Here is a 24221-nt window from a genome sequence, read left to right as displayed (position 1 = left end):
TTAGGAAATACAGGTTCATCAGGCAATATGACCTCTGGAACCCCTGAATTAGCCAAAAACTTCCTTTAGAAGAAGCACAAATTCCTAAAACTAAAGTCTGGATCCTCCGCAGCTGGTGGTTGAGAGGTAGCAGATTCCGACCCAGAAAATTCATACTCTGAAGTCTCAGAAAGAACCGCATCCTCGGATAACCCTATCTGTTAAATCCAAAAATTATTTTATGTACTCTGGGAAGGAGTGCAATATGTAACCTTTCGCTTGCGCTTAGCAGGGCGAAAAAAAGCAATAAGGCCGCAGACACCCCTCTCTGAAAGGTTAACTCTCAATTCCAACCTTCTGATTTCAAGAGAATCCCTAGAAAAAGTTGCTGACATTTTCTAGGGTCTGAACTGCGCAGTAACGTCCGGAGAAAAAAAAGCCCCTCCCACAGGTGGAGGATCCACAATGCTACGGGAAAACTGCATGTGTACAGAGAACAATTTAGGGTATGCACCTCACTGGGTGACTCCTCAGAGGTGGATGGCTCCGTGGTATCAAATATGTTTGATATTATCACATTATCAAGGCATATGGAACATAATTGAGGGGGAACTAGGGCCTTCTCACCATATAAACAGGAATTACTCTTTAGGAATAGAGGGAGTGCCCTCTAAAGTAACAGAATCCTCCATCGCTAGTGCAATAACCGGAGAACTAGAGAAATAAAAGATCTTATTTTATTAAAAAAACGGCCCTGCTATGAGAGAAAGCGCGCCAAGCTTGTAAGCTGCATGGCTCTCAAAGTGAAAGTGAAACCTGTATATTCCATAACAGCCTATGAGCCTAACATCTCCCACATAAAGCAGCATAAAATCAAATAAACATATAAGATTATTATTCCCCCCCTGTTCAATAATCCCCCTAAGGAGATATTAACTCTTGATTCTATAAAGATAAAAGGCGCCACACTGTGACCCTGTCTTCTGTGTTTAACATTATGTAATAAAAAAATGAAACTATGTTACCAGAATCTACGCCGTGGAACAGAAACACGGCCCTTCAAATGTGACAGGTCGTAGCATCTCTCCAGACATGGACTTGAGAGAGAAAGCAGTCTGCGAAACTCGTCAACGCAGATTGCTGTAGGAGCTGTTAATATGAGTCGGGATGGTGTCGCAAAGGGAAGCTCCCTCTGCATCTCCGGACTCTAACGTTCACCCAGGCCCTCACTGAGAAGCATGTAGGGCTACTTAAAACTCCTGTCCCATTGCGAAGAGACAAAACAAATTCTGACACTTCTCTGCCAACCTCCTCGGACGAAAGGCAAAGAATGACTGGGAGATGAGGGAAGTGGGAGGAGTATTTAAGCATTCGGCTGGGGTGTCTTTGCCTCCTCCTGGTGGCCAGGTACTTATTTCCCAAAAGTAATGAATGCAGCTGTGGACTCTATCCAATTAGGATGAAAATAGCCCTGGTCCTTAAAAGGGACACTGAACCCAAAAAATGTATTTTGTTATTCAGATAGAGCATGCAATTTTAAGCAACTTTCTAATTTACTCCTATTATCAATGTTTCTTCGTTCTCTTGCTATTTCTATATAAAAAAAAGAGGGCATCAAAGCTTTTTTCTTGGTTCAGCACTCTGGACAGCCATTTTTGATTGGTGGATGAATTTATCCACCAATCCGCAAGGACAACCTAGGTTGTTCACCAAAAGTGGGCCGGCATCTAAACTTGCATTCTTGCATTTCAAATAAAGATACCAAGAGAATAAAGAACATTTGATAGTAGGAGTAAATTAGAAAGTTGCTTAAAATGTCATGCTCTATCTGAATCACAAAAGAAAAAAAATGTGGGTTCAGTGTCCCTTTAAGGGTAATAAAATGATACAATGGTCTTGTCACTAAGGGGTTAAAAGAGACATGAAACCCAAATGTTTTCTTTCATGATTCAGATAGAGCATACAATTTTAAGCAACTTTCTTTTTATCAATGTTCTCAAATCTTAGGAGCCGGACCATTTTTGGTTCAGCACTTTGGTAGCACCTGCTGATTGGTGGCTAATTGTAACAAGAGAACGAAGAAACATTGAATAGGAGTAAATTAGAAAGTTGCTTAAAATTGCATGCTTTTGTAATAAATGAATGTTGGAATATAGGTAAACAAATAGCCCACTAGAGGGTGCTAGAGTACTGTGTAAAGGGAAATATGTATGTTTAAATGTAAAATTGTGGGATAGAAGAAATATAATAAATGTGAATATCTTATGCATGGATAAAGCGCTGCAAAATGTTGCATTTTTTGTATTTGCTTATCTTACATAAAGAGGTATCTTACATTTAGAGGTGATGTGGACATGGATTTTTGTCACTGAGGATTATGTGCCTATGCCACAGAAAGAAAAAAACAAACACAGTAACGTTTACTAGAAGTATTTTTTGCTGATGAAAGTATATTGCAAAAATGCTTATATTTCAAATTGAAATGCACCCATACACATTTCATTTTTTACCTTTCTATCCTTTTAAATATGCCACATGTTGGCTTTTTCAGAGGATCTCTACTGTAGCCAAGCCAAGGAGCTTCAGTGAAAAAAATTTAAATCAATATTGGAAAATTCAAGCAGAGTATTGGCATGAGACACGAGTAAAAAAAAAACAAACTTCAACCGATTTCTTATTTAGAAGCCTAGACACAGAGCACATTTGAATCATGGGAGAAAGTAAATCTGTTGTAGTTGGATTATAGAAATATGGACTGCACTGTAAAATTTACTGAAACCACTATGCATCCTGGTGCTGTCAGGAAACAAAATGGCACCCTGGCATAGGTTTAGAGGGACATAAACTCAGTTTTTCTTTCATGATTAAAAATACTATTAAAAACAGGGGCACTTTCATTCATCAAATTTTAGAAAGCAGCCGTTTTGATTAAAAACTTACATTTGTACTTTTCACGGGCAGAGCAGCTTCCCCCACCTGGAGATCCTCTCTTCACACATCATCAATGAATAATCCGGCCTCCTCCAATCATGGCTTTCCCCCCAGGGTAGTCATTGCCTGAGGCCATGCTGTGATTGGAGGAAGCCGGATTAGTCATTGCTGAAGTGTGAAGAGAGGATCTCCAGGTGGGTGAAGCTGCTCTGGCTGTGAAAAGTACAAAGGTAAGTTTTTAATCAAAACGGCTGCTTTCTAAACTTTGATGAATGAAAGTGCCCCTGTTTTTAATAGTATTTTTAATAAACTGGCTTTCATTCATCAACGTTTACCTTCACTTTAAGATAGAGCATAAGATCTTAACTACTTTCCAATTTACTTCAGTTAACAAATTCTTTGTTTTCTTGTTATCCTTTGTTGAAAAGCAGGAAGATAAATTCAGGCGTGTGCACGTCTGTATAATTATATAGCAGCAGTTTTGCAATGTTAGCAAGAGCTCCAGCCGCAGAAAAAAGTCAGTAGTTAAGAGCTTTCTGGGCTAACGCCGGTTCATAAAGCTCTTAACTACTGTACTCTAAAGTACACTAACACCCATAAACTACCTATGTACCCCTAACCCGAGCCCCCCCCACATCGCCGACACTCTATTAATTTTTTTTAACCCCCTAATCTGCCGACCGCCACCTACGTTATCCTTATGTACCCCTAATCTGCTGCCCCTAACACCGCCAACCCCTATATTTATTAACCCCTAACCTGCCCCCCTCAACGTCGCCGCCAGCTACCTACACTTATTAACCCCTAATCTGCCGTCCGTCCGCACGCCGCCGCCAGCTACATTATAGCTATGTACCCCTAATCTGCTGCCCCTAACACCGCCGACCCCTATATTTATTAACCCCTAACCTGCCCCCCTCAACGTCGCCGCCAGCTACCTACACTTATTAACCCCTAATCTGCCGTCCGCACGCCGCCAGCTACATTATAGCTATGTACCCCTAATCTGCTGCCCCTAACACCGCCGACCCCTATATTATATTTATTAACCCCTAACCTGCCCCCCTCAACGTCGCCTCCACCTGCCTACACTTATTAATCCCTAATCCGCCTCACTCCCGCCTCAATAACCCTATAATAAATAGTATTAGCCCCTAATCTGCCCTCCCTAACATCGCCGACACCTAACTTCAATTATTAACCCCTAATCTGCCGATCGGAGCTCACTGCTACTCTAATAAATTTTTTAACCCCTAAACCTAATTTTAACCCTAACCCTAACACCCCCCTAAATGAAATATAATTTTATTCTAACGAAATAAATTAACTCTTATTAAATAAATTATTCCTATTTAAAGCTAAATACTTACCTGTAAAATAAACCCTAATATAGCTACAACATAAATTATAATTATATTATAGCTATTTTAGGATTAATATTTATTTTACAGGCAACTTTGTATTTATTTTAACCAGGTACAATAGCTATTAAATAGTTAAGAACTATTTAATAGCTAAAATAGTTAAAATAATTACAAAATTACCTGTAAAATAAATCCTAACCTAAGTTACAATTAAACCTAACACTACACTATCAATAAATTAAATAAACTACCTACAATTAAACCTAACACTACACTATCAATAAATTATTTAAATAAAATATCTACAAATAACTACAATGAAATAAACTAACTAAAGTACAAAAAATAAAAAAAGAACTAAGTTACAAAAAATAAAAAAATATTTACAAAAACATTAGAAAAATATTACAACAATTTTAAACTAATTACACCTACTCTAAGCCCCCTGATAAAATAACAAAGCCCCCCAAAATAAAAAATGCCCTACCCTATTCTAAATTAAAAAAGTTCAAAGCTCTTTTACCTTACCAGCCCTGAACAGGGCCCTTTGCGGGGCATGCCCCAAGAAATTCAGCTCTTTTGCCTGTAAAAAAAAAAACATACAATACCCCCCCCAACATTACAACCCACCACCCACATACCCCTAATCTAACCCAAACCCCCCTTAAATAAACCTAATACTAAGCCCCTGAAGATCTTCCTACCTTATTTTCAACCTGCCAGGTTCACCGATCCATCCTCGGAAGTCTTGTTCCAAGCCTCGGAAGTGTTGATCCAAGCCCAAGCGGGGGGCTGAAGAGTGACGTCCATCCTCGGGCTGAAGTCTGCATCCAAGCGGCGACTGAAGAAATCCATCCTCGGGCTGAAGTCGGAAGTCCATCATCTGGATGAAGTCTTCTATCAAGCCGCATCTTCAATCTTATTTCTTCTGGAGCGGAGCGGAACCATATTCTTCCAAGCCGACGCGGAACATCCTCTTCAACCGACGACGAATGACGGTTCCTTTAAATGACGTCATCCAAGATGGCGTCCCTCGAATTCCAATTGGCTGATAGGATTCTATCAGCCAATCAGATTGAGCTCGCATTCTATTGGCTGTTCCGATCTATTGTACCTGGTTAAAATAAATACAAAGTAACCTGTAAAATAAATATAAATCCTAAAATAGCTATAATATAATTATAATTTATATTGTAGCTATATTAGGATTTATTTTACAGGTAAGTATTTAGCTTTAAATAGGAATAATTTATTTAATAAGAGTTAATTAATTTCGTTAATTTAAATTATATTTAATTTAGGGGGGTGTTAGTGTTAGACTTCGCTTTAGGGGTTAATACATTTCTTAGAATAGCGGTGAGCTCCAGTCGGCAGATTAGGGGTTAATGTTTGAAGTTAGGTGTCGGCGATGTTAGGGAGGGCAGATTAGGGGTTAATACTATTTATTATAGGGTTATTGAGGCGGGAGTGAGGCGGATTAGGGGTTAATTACTTTATTATAGTAGCGGTCGGCAGATTAGGGGTTAATAAGTGTAGGCAGGTGGAGGCGACGTTGTGGGGGGCAGATTAGGGGTTAATATAATATAGGGGTCGGCGGTGTTAGGGGCAGCAGATTAGGGGTACATAGGGATAATGTAAGTAGCGGCAGTTTACGGAGCGGCAGATTATGGGGTTAAAAATAATAAGCAGGGGTCAGCGATAGCGGGGGCGGCAGAATAGGGGTTAATAAGTGTAAGGTTAGGGGTGTTTAGACTTGGGGTACATGTTAGGGTGTTAGGTGCAGACGTAGGAAGTGTTTCCCCATAGACAACAATGGGGCTGCGTTAGGAGCTGAACGCGGCTTTTTTGCAGGTGTTAGGTTTTTTTTTTAGCTCAAACAGCCCCATTGTTTTCTATGGGGGGAATCGTGCACGAGCACGTTTTTGAGGCTGGCCGCGTCCGTAAGCAACTCTGGTATCGAGAGTTGAAGTTGCGTTAAATATGCTCTACACTTCTTTTTTGGAGCCTAACGCAGCCATTCTGTGGACTCTCAATACCAGAGTTATTTTAAAGGTGCGGCCAGAAAAAAGCAAGCGTTAGCTACGCGGGTCGTTACCGACAAAACTCTAAATCTAGCCGTACATATCTAGAAATCTTTTCAACAAATAACAAGAGAACTAAGCAAATTTGATAATAGAAGTAAACTGGAAACTTTTTTTTTTAAATTGTATTCTTTATCTAAGTCATGAAAGAAATTTTTTGGGTTTCATGTCCCTTTAAGGAAATCTTATTTTCCTTTGATAGTGCCCCTGAAAAGCAGGGCTAAGATAATCTTGCATTCATTATTTATAATACATGGATTTAAATTTTACCTCAAAAGAACTCACCATAAGGGACCATTCTTTCACTTTTGATGCAATTACTCGACGACCTTGAGGCATCCATGCTACAAGAACAGTCGCTGCCCGAATGGTGAGCCAACATACATACAAACCACAAGCAGCTGTGTATAGCTCATGTATTTTTGCTGTTCCAGTCCAAAAGGACATCAGCCATCGACCAGCAAACACTATAACAAAACAAACAAAAAAAAGTCAAAGATTTTGTCTGATCTGCAGAACTGTAAATATAAAATGGAAAGCAACATTTGTCCAGGCAGATAACGTTTTTTAAATTTATTTGTCACATAGCAAACATACCTGGTAATGTAAGGCAGATAAGACTTGCGATGAGTAATGTTATGCACATGAAAATTATTAACAAAAGGATCTGGAAGACAAAAAAACAAACAAATAAAAAACATAACTTTATTATTATTTATCCCTGGGCCATACATACTCATAGAAAAACTTTTAAACGTTTATAAAAGTGCCCATAAACATAGCTATGAGTGTCTAATAAAAAATACAAAACATACTTACCCATAGGCATTCGTCCACTCAGTAGCAGACAGCCAAATCAGTACTGAAACATATCAGCAGAGGTATTGGGGTAGAAAATATAACGTTTATCTGTAAAGGGAGGCAGAAGACTTGTCCCTGCGACCGAATTTACAGAGAGCCTATGAAGGATTTCCCATGAGGCGAAAACATTGTATCATGAGGCAGTACTCCAATCGCATCCCTCTGACAAGCACTGTACAGAGGGAAACTGGGCTTCAATATGCTCTGAAGCACCTTTCACTGAAAAAAACAATGCATTTAGGCATCTAGATGTGATGAAGACGACTTGCTGAAGTTCAAACCGAGCATCAGAATGGGTAGAAAGGATTTTTAATCGACTCTGAACGTTGCATGGTTGTTGGTACTAGATGGGCTGGTCTGAGTATTTAAAAAACTAATGATCTACTGGGAAAACATAATTTATGTAAGAACTTACCTGATAAATTCATTTCTTTCATATTGGCAAGAGTCCATGAGCTAGTGACGTATGGGATATACATTCCTACCAGGAGGGGCAAAGTTTCCCAAACCTCAAAATGCCTATAAATACACCCCTCTCCACACCCACAATTCAGTTTAACGAATAGCCAAGAAGTGGGGTGATAAGAAGGAGCGAAAGCATCAACAAGGAATTGGAATAATTGTGCTTTATACAAAAAATCATAACCACCATAAAAAGGGTGGGCCTCATGGACTCTTGCCAATATGAAAGAAATGAATTTATCAGGTAAGTCCTTACATAAATTATGTTTTCTTTCATGTAATTGGCAAGAGTCCATGAGCTAGTGACGTATGGGATAGCAAATACCCAAGATGTGGAACTCCATGCAAGAGTCACTAGAGAGGGAGGGATAAAAATAAAGACAGCCAATTCCGCTGAAAAAAGAATCCACAACCCAAATCAAAAATTTTTATTCTTATAATGAAAAAAAAACCCCTGAAATTATAAGCAGAAGAATCAAACTGAAACAACTGCCTGAAGAACTTTTCTACCAAAAACTGCTTCTGAAGAAGAGAAAACATCAAAATGGTAGAATTTAGTAAAAGTATGCAAAGAAGACCAAGTTGCTGCTTTGCAAATCTGATCAACAGAAGCTTCATTCTTAAAAGCCCAGGAAGTAGAAACTGACCTAGTAGAATGAGTCGTAATCCTCTGAGGCGGGGATTTACCCGACTCCACATAAGCATGATGAATCAAAAGTTTTAACCAAGAAGGCAAAGAAATAGCAGAAGCTTTCTGACCTTTCTTAGGACCAGAAAAGATAACAAATAGACTAGAAGTCTTTCTGAAATCTTTAGTAGCTTCAACATAATATTTCAAAGCTCTTATTACCACATCCAAAGAATGCAAAGATCTTTCCAAAGAATTCTTAGGATTAGGACACAACGAAGGGACAACAATTTCTCTACTAATGTTGTTGGAATTCACAACCTTAGGTAAAAATTTAAATGAAGTCCGCAAAACCGCCTTATCCTGATGAAAAATCAGAAAAGGAGATTCACAAGAAAGAGCAGATAATTCAGAAACTCTTCTAGCAGAAGAGATAGCCAAAAAAACCAATACTTTCCAAGAAAGTAACTTAATATCCAGAGAATGCATAGGCTCAAAAGGAGGAGCATGTAAAGCTCTCAAAACCAAATTAAGACTCCAAGGAGGAGAGATTGACTTAATGACAGGCTTGATACGAACCAAAGCCTGTACAAAACAACGAATGTCAGGAAGATTAGCAATTTTTCTGTGAAACAGAACAGAAAGAACAGAGATTTTTCCTTTCAAGGAACTTGCGGACAAACCCTTATCCAAACCATCCTGAAGAAACTGTAAAATTCTAGGAATTCTAAAAGAATGCCAAGAGAACTTATGAGAGGAACACCATGAAATGTAAGTCTTCCAAACTCGGTAATAAATCTTTCTAGACACAGATTTACGAGCCTGCAACATAGTATTGATCACTGAGTCAGAGAAACCTCTGACTAAGCACTAAGCGTTCAATCTCCATACCTTCAAATTTAATGATTTGAGATCCTGATGGAAAAACGGACCTTGAGATAGAAGGTCTGACCTTAACGGAAGTGGCCAAGGTTGGCCACTGGACATCCGAACAAGATCTGCATACCAAAACCTGTGTGGCCATGCTGGAGCCACCAGCAGAACAAATGAACGTTCCATTATGATTTTGGAAATCACTCTTGGAAGAAGAACTAGAGGCGGAAAGATATAAGCAGGTTGATAATTCCAAGGAAGTGACAACGCATCCACTGCTACCGCCTGAGGATCCCTGGATCTGGACAGATACCTGGGAAGTTTCCTGTTTAGATGAGACGCCATCAGATCTATTTCTGGAAGCCCCCATATCTGAACAATCTGAAGAAACACCTCTGGGTGAAGAGACAATTCTCCCAGATGTAAAGTCTGGCGACTGAGATAATCCGCTTCCCAATTGTCTATACCTGGGAAACCAAACCGCAGAGATTAGACAGGAGCTGGATTCCGCCCATGCAAGTATCCAAGATACTTCTTTCATAGCCTGAGGACTGTGAGTCCCACCTTGATGATTGACATACGCCACGGTTGTGACATTGTCTGTCTGAAAACAAATAAACGATTCTCTCTTCAGAAGAGGCCAGAACTGAAGAGCTCTAAAAATCTCACAGAGTTCCAAAATATTGATTGGTAATCTCGCCTCTTGAGATTTCCAAACCCCTTGTGCTGTCAGAGATCCCCAGACAGCTCCCCAACCTGAAAGACTCGTATCTGTTGAAATCACAGTCCAGGTTGGACGAACAAGAGTCCCCTTGAACTAAACGGTGGTAATTTAACCACCAAGTCAGAGATAGTCGAGTATTGGGATTTAAGGATTTCAATTGTGATATCTTTGTATAATCCCTGCACCAAAGGTTCAGCATACAAAACTGAAGATGTCTCATGGATACTGAATCTATTTGGAAAAATGAAAGGCTGAGTGGACCTCACCAGGGGTTGAACCTGCAACCCTTGGGTTGTTACAGAGCTCAGCCACAGTGCCTTAGCATGCTGAGCTATCTGTCCAGCTATTGTCCAGTGCCGTCACCATCAGCCCGATCACCTCTATGTACTGCACCACTGAAGGCTGAAAAGTGGACTGAAGGACTAGACCAGGATCGATAGACCTTAATTTCCTGACCTCAGTCAGAAAAATCTTTATTGATATGGAATTTGTCATGATTCCCAAGAAAGCTACCCTTGTGAATAAGGCTAAGGAACACTTTTCCAAAGTCACCTTCCAGCCGTGAGATCACGGGAAGTATAACACCATGTCTGTGTAAATCTTGCTTGCTGTAAGGATGACGCCTGGACTAGGATATCAGCCAGATATGGCGCCACTGCAATGCCCCAAATTGAAGCACTGCACCGCCAAAAGCGATCCCAGAGCCTCCGTGAGAATTCGGAAATGTGGCAAGACCGAAAGGAAGGACACAACCAGGAAGTGTTTTTCCAGAAAGGCAAACCCTAGAACTTGAGACAATTCTCGTGAACAGCACATGAAGGTACTCGTCCTGTAGTAATCCACCGTAGGATCAAGGGAGGAATGGAACCAAGTAATAGTTTCCTTCTTGAAGGACAGTACCCTTCTTAAAAAATGGTCTGAAGATTCCCCTTTTTTTGGGAAACACCACCCGATCGGTATAAAAAAAACCCAGATCCTATACCAGTATTAGAATTGGAACAATCACTCCCAGATCTGAGAGGTCTCCTATGCAGTGTAAGGACGTCTCTCCTTTTGTCTGATCTTCAGACAATCTTGAAAGCAGAACCTGCTTCTGAGAGGAAAACATTTGATCCCAAAACCAAACTTGAGCGAAAATGGTCAACAAGTCAGCCCCCTACAAGATCCAATCCCAGACCGGGGCATGTTCTCCATGCTGTCTTTGATTCAACAGCAGCCTGTGTGTTTTTTTTTTTTTTTTTTTTAATTTTCGTCAAGCCAGGTCCCAACAATGTCTGCTGTTTTGGAGCATATATCTGTAAAACAAGCTCTAATCATAAGGTTCCAAGAGCTGGAACAGAGCCACCTATGCTCCCAGTTTGATAACTGGAAGGGAAGAAATTGAAATAAAGGAAAGCCAATGTGAAAGCTTTATCCAGTCCTGGGTGTTATCTAGAGAAGCTACTGACTTAATAGCATCAGACAATGCATCAAACCAATACACCGTCACACTAGTGCCGGTAGCAAAGTACACAGACGGTTGCCATTGTAAACCCTGGTGTGTGTCCCATTACTAAATTTTATCCATAGGACTATCCTCTAAGGGTATAGAAGTTCTCGTAGTGAATTGTGGAAACTATTCCTTCTCCCCTAGGGAATGTCGTCCAGCCTCCAGTCTTGTAAATATAGGGAATGCCTAAGGTACCCATTCCATCTGAAACTGAGATTCTCAGTAATATGGAGGAACATTTTAGAAAAGCAACTCCTCTAGCAATGCTTTCTCGTGGAAAAATATATAATGCCTCATAACCCTGAGTGGAGTGTGAAGGAAACGCAGGGCACTGCATGTGTCACAAATAATGAATTAACAAATAAACAGCCGCAATTCTCTTAATAAAATTTACACAAAAAAAAATGTTACTTTCTCCTTACATTTTAAAAGAACGTCGTATGTCTGTTGTGCAGAAACAATCCAATAAGAATGTTAATATTGCTGTAAATAGAAATTGCTATGTACATCAAAAAAGCAATGTCTTGTGCAACAATACCAAATTAAATTTGCAAGGAACCGCAGAGCATCGCCTGAGAGTCATAAAATTATTTTGGACACTATAAGAGAAAATTGTGGCATGGATTGACCGGTGTCACCAGACTCCTAACAGCAATCCCTTTAGAAGGAGTATATATAATAAAAACTTGACACATAAACAGTACTGTTTCTTTAAATGCTAAAAACAGAATTTATGCTTACCTGATAAATTTCTCTTTCTCCTACGGTGTGTCCGGTCCACGGCTTCATCCTTACTTGTGGGAATATTCTCTTCCCTAACAGGAAATGGCAAAGAGAGCACAGCAAAAGCTGCCCATATAGCCCCCCTCTGGGCTCCGCCCCACGGTTAGGAGAAAAAGGAGAAACCATAGGGTGCCGTGGTGACTGTAGTGTATAGAAAGAAAAAATTTGAAACCTGACTAAAAAGCCAGCGCGGGCCGTGGACCGGACACACCGTAGGAGAAATAAATTTATCAGGTAAGCATAAATTCTGTTTTCTCCTACATTGGTGTGTCCGGTCCACGGCTTCATCCTTACTTGTGGGAACCAATACCAAAGCTTTAGGACACGGATGAAGGGAGGGAACAAGTCAGGTTACCTAAACGGAAGGCACCACGGCTTGCAAAACCTTTCTCCCAAAAATAGCCTCCGAAGAAGCATAAGTATCGAATTTGTAAAATTTGGCAAAAGTGTGCAGAGAAGACCGAGTCGCTGCCTTACATATCTGATCAACAGAAGCCTCGTTCTTGAAGGCCCATGTGGAAGCCACAGCTCTAGTAGAATGAGCTGTAATTCGTTCAGGAGGCTGCCGTCCGGCAGTCTCATAAGCCAATCGGATGATGCTTTTCAGCCAAAAGGAAAGAGAGGTAGCAGTAGCTTTCTGTCCTCTCCTCTTACCAGAATAAACGACAAACAAAGATGAAGTCTGTCTGAAATCCTTTGTTGCATCTAAATAGAATTTTAAAGCACGGACCACATCTAAATTGTGTAACAAACGTTCCTTCTTTGAAACTGGATTCAGACACAGAGAAGGAACAACTATTTCCTGGTTAATATTCCTGTTGGAAACCACTTTTGGAAGAAAACCAGGTTTGGTACGCAAAACAACCTTATCTGCATGGAATACCAGATAGGGTGGATCACACTGCAAAGAAGACAATTCAGAAACTCTTCTAGCAGAAGAAATAGCAACCAAAAACAGAACTTTCCAAGATAGTAACTTAATATCAATGGAATGTAAAGGTTCAAACGGAACCCCTTGAAGAACTGAAAGAACTAAATTTAGACTCCATGGAGGAGTCATGGGTCTGTAAACAGGCTTGATTCTGACTAAGGCCTGTACAAAAGCTTGTACATCTGGCACTGCTGCCAGGCGTCTGTGTAACAAAACAGACAAAGCAGATATCTGTCCTTTTAGAGAACTCGCTGACAACCCTTTATCCAAACCCTCTTGGAGAAAGGAAAGAATCTTAGGAATTTTAATTTTACTCCAAGAGAATCCCTTGGATTCACAACAACAGATATATTTTTTCCATATTTTATGGTAAATTTTCCTAGTCACAGGTTTTCTGGCTTGGACCAGAGTATCTATAACGGAGTCTGAAAACCCACGCTTAGATAAAATCAAGCGTTCAATTTCCAAGCAGTCAGCTGCAGAGAGACTAGATTTGGATGTTCGAATGGACCTTGTACTAGAAGATCCTGTCTCAAAGGTAGCTTCCATGGTGGAGCCGATGACATATTCACCAGGTCTGCATACCAAGTCCTGCGTGGCCACGCAGGAGCTATCAGAATCACAGAGGCCTTCTCCTGTTTGATCCTGGCTACGAGCCTGGGAAGGAGATGAAACGGTGGAAACACATAAGCTAGGTTGAACGACCAAGGCGCCACTAATGCATCCACTAGAGTCGCCTTGGGATCCCTGGATCTGGACCCGTAGCGAGGAACCTTGAAGTTCTGACGAGACGCCATCAGATCCATGTCTGGAATGCCCCATAATTGAGTTAACTGGGCAAAGACCTCCGAGTGGAGTTCCCACTCCCCCGGATGGAAAGTCTGACTACTCAAATAATCCGCCTCCCAGTTGTCTACTCCTGGGATGTGAATTGCAGATAGATGGCAGGAGTGATCCTCCGCCCATTTGATGATCTTGGATACCTCTCTCATCGCCAAGGAACTCTTTGTTCCTCCCTGAATGTTGATGTAAGCTACAGTCGTCATGTTGTCCGACTGAAATCATATGAATCCGGCCTTCGCTAGTTGAGGCCAAGCCCGGAGCGCATTGAATATCGCTCTCAGTTCCAGGATGTTTATCGGGAGAAGAGACTCCACCCGAGACCATAGGCCCTGAGCTTTCAGGGAGTCCCAGACCGCGCCCCAGCCTAATAGACTGGCGTCGGTCGTGACAATGACCCACTCTGGTCTGCGGAAACTCATTCCCTGAGACAGGTGATCCTGAGTCAACCACCAACGGAGTGAGTCTCTGATTAACTGGTCTACTTGAATCTGGGGAGACAAGTCTGCATAATCCCCATTCCACTGTCTGAGCATGCACAGTTGCAATGGTCTTAGATGAATTCGAGCAAAAGGAACCACGTCCATTGCTGCAACCATTAGACCTATTACTTCCATGCACTGAGCTATGGAAGGCTGAGGAATAGATTGAAGAACTTGACAAGCCTTTAGAATCTTTAATTTTCTGACCTCTGTCAGAAAAATCTTCATTTCTACAGAATCTATTATTGTTCCCAGAAAGGGAACTCTTGTAGACGGGGAACTCTTTTCCACGTTCACCTTCCACCCGTGAGACCTGAGAAAAGCTAATACAATGTCTGTATGAGCCCTTGATCTGGAAAGGGACGACGCTTGGATTAGGATGTTGTCTAGGTAAGGTGCCACTGCAATGCCCCTCGGTCTTAGAACCGCTAGAAGGGACCCTAGCACCTTTGTGAAAATTCTGGGAGCAGTGGCTAAACCGAACGGAAGAGCCACGAACTGGTAATGTTTGTCCAGAAAGGCGAACCTTAGGAACTGATGATGGTCTTTGTGGATAGGAATATGTAGGTATGCATCCTTTAAATCCACGGTAGTCATATATTGACCCTCCTGGATTGTTGGTAAAATCGTTCGAATGGTTTCCATTTTGAACGATGGAACTCTGAGGAATTTGTTTAGGATTTTTAAATCCAGAATTGGTCTGAAAGTTCCCTCTTTTTTGGGAACTACAAACAGGTTTGAGTAAAACCCCTGACCTTGTTCCACTGTTGGAACTGGGTGTATCACTCCCATCTTTAATAAATCTCCTACGCAATGTAAGAATGCCTGTCTCTTTATCTGGTCTGAAGATAAGCGAGACATGTGGAACCTTCCCCTTGGAGGAAGTTCCTTGAATTCTAGATGATAACCCTGAGAGACTATTTCTAGTGCCCAGGGATCCTGAACATCTCTTGCCCAAGCCTGAGCAAAGAGAGAAAGTCTGCCCCCTACTAGATCCGGTCCCGGATCGGGGGCTATCCCTTCATGCTGTCTTTGTAGCAGCAGCAGGCTTCTTGGCCTGTTTACCCTTGTTCCAGCCTTGCATTGGTTTCCATGCTGGCTTAGCCTGGGAAGCGTTACCCTCTTGTCTAGAGGCTGCAGAGTTAGGAGACTGTCCGTTCCTGAAGTTGTGAAAGGAACGAAAATTAGATTTGTTCTTAGCCTTGAAAGGCCTATCCTGTGGAAGGGCATGGCCCTTTCCCCCAGTGATGTCTGAAATAATCTCCTTCAATTCTGGCCCAAAAAGGGTCTTACCTTTGAAAGGAATATTAAGCAATTTTGTCTTGGAAGACACATCCGCCGACCAAGATTTTAGCCAGAGCGCTCTGCGCGCCACAATTGCAAAACCTGAATTTTTCGCCGCTAATTTCTAAAATAAAGGAATTAGCCAACTTTAGTGCGTGAATTCTGTCCATTACTTCCTCATATGGAGTCTCCTTATTGAGCGAATTTTCTAGTTCTTCGAACCAAAAAGACGCCGCCGTTGTGACAGGAATAATGCACGAAATTGGTTGGAGGAGGAAACCTTGCTGAACAAATATCTTTTTAAGCAATCCTTCCAATTTTTTATCCATAGGATCTTTGAAAGCACAACCGTCCTCAATGGGAATAGTCGTGCGTTTGGCCGACGTAGAAACTGCCCCCTCAACCTTAGGAACTGTTTGCCATGCGTCCCTCCTGGGGTCGACAATGGGGAACTTTTTCTTGAATATAGGAGGTGGGACAAAAGGTATACCTGGTTTCTCCCACTGCTTAGTCACTATGTCCACCACCAATTTTTCTGGAATGACCAGAGAGTCACAATCGTCCAGAGTAGTTAGCACCTCCTTAAGCAGGGCGCGGAGATGTTCTAACTTAAATTTAAACGTCACAATATATGGTTCTGACTATTGAGAAACTTTTCCCGAATCAGAAATTTCTCCCTCCGACAGACCCTCCCTCACTGCCAATTCTGACTGGTGTGAGGGTATAACAGATAAACTATCGTCAGCGCACCCTTGCTCATCCTCTGTATTTAAAACTGAGCAATCACGCTTTCTTTGAAATGCTGGCATTTTGGATAAAATATTAGCTATAGAATTAATCATTACTGCCGTTAATTGTTGCATAGTAACAAGCATTGGCGCGCTAGATGTACTAGGTGTCGCCTGCGCGGGCATAACTGGTGTTGACACAGAAGGAGAGGATGATGAACTATCCCCACTACCTTCACTTGAGGAATCATCTTGGGCAACCTTATTAAATGTGACAGAACCGTCCTTACTTTGTTTGGACGCCATGGCACAATTTTCACATACATTTAAAGGGGGGACCACCTTGGCCTCCATACATACAGAACATGTTCTATCTGAAGGTACAGACATGTTAGACAGGCTTATACAGGCTATAAATGCAATAAAACCGTTTTTAAACAAAACCGTTACTGTTTCTTTAAATGTTAAACAGAGCACACTTTATTTCTGAATGTGTGGAAAACTATGAAGGAAATATCCGATCCTTACCAAATTTGCACCCTAGTGTCTTAATGCTTTGAAAGTATTGCACACCAAATTTCAAGTTTGTAACCCCTTAAATGAGCAAACCGGAGCTATTTGATCAATTTACCAGCTTAAACCCACTACAGTCCCAGCCACAGCCTTTGCTGCGGCTTCACCTTTCCTTAGGGGATATTCGCCACAGAAATAAGCCTTCCAGAATCGTTTTTTTCGAAAGGCACGAAAATTAGACTGTTTGGCCTTTGCTTTGGCCCTGTCCTGAGGAAGGGTGTGACCCTTACCTCCAGTAATGTCAGCAATAATTTCCTTCAAACCAGGCCCGAATAAGGTCTGCCCCTTGAAAGGAATGTTGAGTAATTTAGACTTCGAAGTCACGTCAGCTGACCAGGATTTAAGCCATAGCGCCCTACGCGCTTGGATGGCGAATCCGGAATTCTTAGCCGTTAGTTTAGTCAAATGAACAATGGCATCAGAAACAAATGAGTTAGCTAGCTTAAGTGTTCTAAGCTTGTCAATAATTTCAGTCAATGGAGCTGTATGGATGGCCTCTTCCAGGGCCTCAAACCAGAATGCCGCCGCGGCCGTGACAGGCCCAATGCATGCAAGGGGCTGTAAAATAAAACCTTGTTGAATAAACATTTTCTTAAGGTAACCCTCCAACTTTTTATCCATTGGATCTGAAAAAGCACAACTGTCCTCAACCGGGATAGTAGTACGCTTTGCTTAAGTAGAAACTGTTCCCTCCACCTTAGGGACCGTCTGCCATAAGTCCCGTGTAGTGGCGTCTATTGGAAACATTTTTCTAAATATAGGAGGTGGGGAAAAAGGCACACCCGGTCTATCCCACTCCTTGCTAATAATTTCTGTAAGCCTTTTAGGTATAGGAAAAACATCAGTACACACCGGTACCGCATAGTATTTATCCAGCCTACACAATTTCTCTGGTACTGCAACTGTGTTACAGTCATTCAGAGCAGCTAATACCTCCCCCCAAGCAACACACGGAGGTTCTCAAGCTTAAATTTAAAATTAGAAATCTCTGAATCAGGTTTCCCCGAATCAGAGATGTCACCCACAGACTGAAGCTCTCCGTCCTCATGATCTGCATATTGTGACGCAGTATCAGACATGGCCCTTACAGCATCTGCGCGCTCTGTATTTCTCCTAACCCCAGAGCAATCGCGCTTGCCTCTTAATTCAGGCAACCTGGATAATACCTCTGACAGGGTATTATTCATGATTGCAGCCATGTCCTGCAAGGTAATCGCTATGGGCGTCCCTGATGTAATTGGCGCCATATTAGCGTGCATCCCCTGAGCGGGAGGCGAAGGGTCTGACACGTGGGGAGAGTTAGTTGGCATAACTTCCAGCTCGTCAGAATCTTCTGGTGATATTTCTTTTATAGTTAAAGACTGATCTTTACTGTTTAAGGTGAAATCAATACATTTAGTACACATTCTCCTATGGGGCTCCACCATGGCTTTCAAACATAATGAACAAGTAGTTTCCTCTGTGTCAGACATGTTTAAACAGACTAGCAATGAGACTAGCAAGCTTGGAAAACACTTTAAACACGTTTACAAGCAATATAAAAAAACGTTACTGCACCTTTAAGAAAACATAATTTATGTAAGAACTTACCTGATAAATTCATTTCTTTCATATTCGCAAGAGTCCATGAGCTAATGACGTATGGGATATACATTCCTACCAGGAGGGGCAAAGTTTCCCAAACCTCAAAATGCCTATAAATACACCCCTCACCACACCCACAAATCAGTTTAACGAATAGCCAAGAAGTGGGGTGATAAGAAAAAAGTGCGAAAGCATATAAAATAAGGAATTGGAATAGTTGTGCTTTATACAAAAAAATCATAACCACCAAAAAGGGTGGGCCTCATGGACTCTTGCTAATATGAAAGAAATGAATTTATCAGGTAAGTTCTTACATAAATTATGTTTTCTTTCATGTAATTAGCAAGAGTCCATGAGCTAGTGACGTATGGGATAATGACTACCCAAGATGTGGATCTTTCCACGCAAGAGTCACTAGAGAGGGAGGGATAAAATAAAGACAGCCAATTCCTGCTGAAAATAATCCACACCCAAAAATAAAGTTTAATGAAAACATAAGCAGAAGATTCAAACTGAAACCGCTGCCTGAAGTACTTTTCTACCAAAAACTGCTTCAGAAGAAGAAAACATCAAAATGGTAGAATTTAGTAAAAGTATGCAAAGAGGACCAAGTTGCTGCTTTGCAAATCTGATCAACCGAAGCCTCATTCCTAAACGCCCAGGAAGTAGAAACTGACCTAGTAGAATGAGCTGTAATCCTTTGAGGCGGAGTTTTACCCGACTCGACATAAGCATGGTGAATTAAGGATTTCAACCAAGATGCCAAAGAAATGGCAGAAGCTTTCTGACCTTTTCTAGAACCGGAAAAGATGACAAATAGACTAGAAGTCTTTCGGAAAGACTTAGTAGCCTCAACATAATATTTCAAAGCTCTACAACATCCAAAGAATGCAACGATTTCTCCTTAGAATTCTTAGGATTAGGACATAATGAAGGAACCACAATTTCTCTACTAATGTTGTTGGAATTCACAACCTTAGGTAAAAATTCAAAAGAAGTTCGCAACACCGCCTTATCCTGATGAAAAATCAGAAAAGGAGACTCACAAGAAAGAGCAGATAATTCAGAGAATCTTCTGGCAGAAGAGATGGCCAAAAGGAACAAAACTTTCCAAGAAAGTAATTTAATGTCCAATGAATGCATGGGTTCAAAAGGAGGAGCTTGAAGAGCCCTCAGAACCAAATTCAAACTCCAAGGAGGAGAAATAGACTTAATGACAGGTTTTATACGAACCAAAGCTTGTACAAAACAATGAATATCAGGAAGATTAGCAATCTTTCTGTGAAAAAGAACAGAAAGAGCAGAGAGTTGTCCTTTCAAGGAACTTGCGGACAAACCTTTATCTAAACCATCCTGAGGAAACTGTAAAATTCTCGGAATTCTAAAAGAATGCCAGGAAAAATGATGAGAAAGACATCAAGAAATATAAGTCTTCCAGACTCTATAATATATCTCTCTAGATACAGATTTACGAGCCTGTAACATAGTATTAATCACAGAGTCAGAGAAACCTCTTTGACCAAGGATCAAGCGTTCAATCTCCATACCTTTAAATTTAAGGATTTGAGATCCTGATGGAAGAAAGGACCTTGCGACAGAAGGTCTGGTCTTAACGGAAGAGTCCACGGCTGGAAAGAGGCCATCCGGACAAGATCCGCATACCAAAACCTGTGAGGCCATGCTGGAGCTACCAGCAGAACAAACGAGCATTCCTTCAGAATCTTGGAGATTACTCTTGGAAGAAGAACTAGAGGCGGAAAGATATAGGCAGGATGATACTTCCAAGGAAGTGATAATGCATCCACTGCCTCCGCCTGAGGATCCCGGGATCTGGACAGATACCTGGGAAGTTTCTTGTTTAGATGAGAAGCCATCAGATCTATTTCTGGGAGTTCCCACATTTGAACAATCTGAAGAAATACCTCTGGGTGAAGAGACCATTCGCCCGGATGCAACGTTTGGCGACTGAGATAATCCGCTTCCTAATTGTCTATACCTGGGATATGAACCGCAGAGATTAGACCGGAGCTGGATTCCGCCCAAACCAGAATTCGAGATACTTCTTTCATAGCCAGAGGACTGTGAGTCCCTCCTTGATGATTGATGTATGCCACAGTTGTGACATTGTCTGTCTGAAAACAAATGAACGACTCTCTCTTCAGAAGAGGCCAAGACTGAAGAGCTCTGAAAATTGCACGGAGTTCCAAAATATTGATCGGTAATCTCACCTCCTGAGATTCCCAAACCCCTTGTGCCGTCACAGACCCCCACACAGCTCCCCAACCTGTAAGACTTGCATCTGTTGAGATTATAGTCCAGGTCGGAAGAACAAAAGAAGCCCCCTGAATTAAACGATGGTGATCTGTCCACCACGTCAGAGAATGTCGGACAATCGGTTTTAAAGATATTAATTGAGATATCTTTGTGTAATCCCTGCACCATTGGTTCAGCATACAAAGCTGAAGAGGTCGCATGTGAAAACGAGCAAAGGGGATCGCGTCCGATGCAGCAGTCATAAGACCTAGAATTTCCATGCATAAGGCTACCGAAGGGAATGATTGTGACTGAAGGTTTCGACAAGCTGAAATCAATTTTAGACGTCTCTTATCTGTCAAAGATAGAGTCATGGACACTGAATCTATCTGGAAACCTAAAAAGGTTACCCTTGTCTGAGGAATCAATGAACTTTTTAGTGAATTGATCCTCCAACCATGATCTTGAAGAAACACCACAAGCCGAGTCGTATGAGATTCTGCTAAATGTGAAGACTGAGCAAGTACCAAGATATCGTCCAAATAAGGAAATACCACAATACCCTGTTCTCTGATTACAGACAGAAGGGCACAGAGAACCTTTGTAAAAATTCTTGGAGCTGTAGCTAGGCCAAACGGCAGAGCCACAAACTGGTAATGCTTGTCCAGGAAAGAGAATCTCAGGAACTGATAGTGATCTGGATGAATCGGAATATGCAGATATGCATCCTGTAAATCTATTGTAGACATATAATGCCCTTGCTGAACAAAAGGCAAGATAGTCCTTACAGTTACCATTTTGAATGTTGGTATCCTTACAAAACGATTCAATATTTTTAGATCCAGAACTCGTCTGAAGGAATTCTCCTTCTTGGGTACAATGAAGAGATTCGAATAAAACCCCAGCCCCTGTTCCAAAACTGGAACTGGCATAATTACTCCAGCCAACTCTAGATCTGAAACATATTTCAGAAATGCTTGAGCTTTCACTGGGTTTACTGGGACACGGGAAAGAAAAAATCTCTTTGCAGGAGGTCTTATCTTGAAACCAATTCTGTACCCTTCTGAAACAATGTTCTGAATCCAAAGATTGTGAACAGAATTGATCCAAATTTCTTTGAAAAAACGTAATCTGCCCCTACCAGCTTAGCTGGAATGAGGGCCGCACCTTCATGTGGACTTAGAAGCTGGCTTTGCTTTTCTAGAAGGCTTGGATTTATTCCAGACTGGAGATGGTTTCCAAACTGAAACTGCTCCTGAGGATGAAGGATCAGGCTTTTGTTCTTTGTTGAAACGAAAGGAACGAAAACTATTATTAGCCCTGTTTTTACCTTTAGATTTTTTATCCTGTGGTAAAAAAGTTCCTTTCCCACCAGTAACAGTTGAGATAATAGAATCCAACTGAGAACCAAATAATTTATTACCATGGAAAGAAAGGGAAAGTAGAGTCGATTTAGAAGACATATCAGCATTCCAAGTTTTAAGCCATAAAGCTCTTCTAGCTAAAATAGCTAGAGACATAAACCTGACATCAACTCTGATAATATCAAAAATGGCATCACAGATAAAATTATTAGCATGTTGAAGAAGAATAATAATATTATGAGAATCATGATCTGTTACTTGTTGTGCTAAAGTTTCCAACCAAAAAGTTGAAGCTGCAGCAACATCAGCCAATGATATAGCAGGCCTAAGAAGATTACCTGAACACAGATAAGCTTTTCTTAGAAAGGATTCAATTTTCCTATCTAAAGGATCCTTAAAGGAAGTACCATCTGCCGTAGGAATACTAGTACGTTTAGCAAGGGTAGAAATAGCCCCATCAACTTTAGGGATTTTGTCCCAAAACTCTAATCTGTCGGACGGTACAGGATATAATTGCTTAAAACGTTTAGAAGGAGTAAATGAATTACCCAAATTATTCCATTCTCTGGAAATTACTTTAGAAATAGCACCAGGAACAGGAAAAACTTCTGGAATAACCACAGGAGATTTAAAGACCTTGTCTAAACGTTTAGATTTAGTATCAAGAGGACCAGAATCCTCAATTTCTTATGCAATTAGGACTTCTTTAAGTAAAGAACGGATAAATTCCATTTTAAATAAATATGACAATTTATCAGCATCAACCTCTGAGACAGAATCCTCTGTATCAGAAGAATCATTAAAATCAGAATGATGATGTTCATTTAAAAATTCATCTGTATAAAGAGAAGTTTTAAAAGACTTTTTATGTTTACCAGAAGGAGGAATAACAGACATAGCCTTCTTAATGGATTCAGAAACAAAATCTCTTATGTTATCAGGAACACTCTGAACATTAGATGTTGATGGAACTGCAACAGGTAATGGTACTTTACTAAAGGAAATATTTTCTGCATTAACAAGTTTGTCATGACATTTAATACAAACAACAGCTGGAGGAACAACTACCAAAAGTTTACAGCAGATACACTTAGCTTTGGTAGTTCCAGCACCAGGCAGCGATTTTCCAGTAGTATCTTCTGACTCAGTTGCAACGTGGGACATCTTGCAATATGTAATAGAAAAAACAACATATAAAGCAAAATTGATCAAATTCCTTAAATGACAGTTTCAGGAATGGGAAAAAATGCCAGTGAACAAGCTTCTAGCAACCAGAAGCAACAAATGATGAGACTTAAATAAAGTGGAGACAAAATTGACGCCCACATTATTTGGCGCCTAAATGCTATTAGCGCCAAAAATGACGCCACATCCGGAACGCCAACATTTTTGGCGCGAAAAAAGTCAAAAATGACGCAACTTCCGGCGACACGTATGACGCCGGAAATAGAAAAAAATTTTCGCAACAAGAAAGTCTGCGCCAAGAATGAAGCAATAAAATGAAGCATTTTCAGCCCCCGCAAGCCTAACAGCCCACAGGAAAAAAGTCAAATTTTAAGGTAAGATAAAAATGATATATACAAATGCATTATCCCAAATATGAAACTGACTGTCTGAAATAAGGAAATGTTGAACATCCTGAGTCAAGGCAAATAAATGTTTGAATACATATATTTAGAACTTTATAAAAAAGTGCCCAACCATAGCTTTAGGGTGTCACAAAAAATAAGACTTACTTACCCCAGGACACTCATCTACATGTTGTAGAAAGCCAAACCAGTACTGAAACGAAAATCAGCAGAGGTAATAGTATAAATATAAGAGTATATCGTCGATCTGAAAAGGGAGGTAAGAGATGAATCTCTACGACCGATAACAGAGAACCCATGAAATAGACCCCGTAGAAGGAGATCATTGAATTCAAACAGGCAATACTCTCCTCACATCCCTCTGACATTCACTGCACGCTGAGAGGAAAACCGGGCTCCAACCTGCTGCGGAGCGCAT

The 24221-nt window shown here is 40.9% G+C and overlaps 1 protein-coding gene across 1 annotated transcript in view; it reads right to left on the bottom strand.

Annotated features, from left to right (window-relative positions):
• LOC128644319 (E3 ubiquitin-protein ligase MARCHF6) overlaps positions 1–24221 on the bottom strand; it is a gene marked incomplete at both ends in the record, with an annotated part of 88506 nt that overhangs the window by 59850 nt on the left and 4435 nt on the right. The window contains 2 exons of the mRNA XM_053696978.1: positions 6641–6822; positions 6953–7022. Coding sequence (XP_053552953.1) covers positions 6641–6822; positions 6953–7022 — 252 coding nt within the window. The remainder of the gene's footprint in view (positions 1–6640; positions 6823–6952; positions 7023–24221) is intronic.

The sequence above is a fragment of the Bombina bombina genome, unplaced genomic scaffold, assembly GCF_027579735.1.
Source record: "Bombina bombina isolate aBomBom1 unplaced genomic scaffold, aBomBom1.pri scaffold_1041, whole genome shotgun sequence".
NCBI lineage: Eukaryota > Metazoa > Chordata > Amphibia > Anura > Bombinatoridae > Bombina > Bombina bombina.
This window is presented reverse-complemented; position numbering and strand designations above follow the sequence as displayed.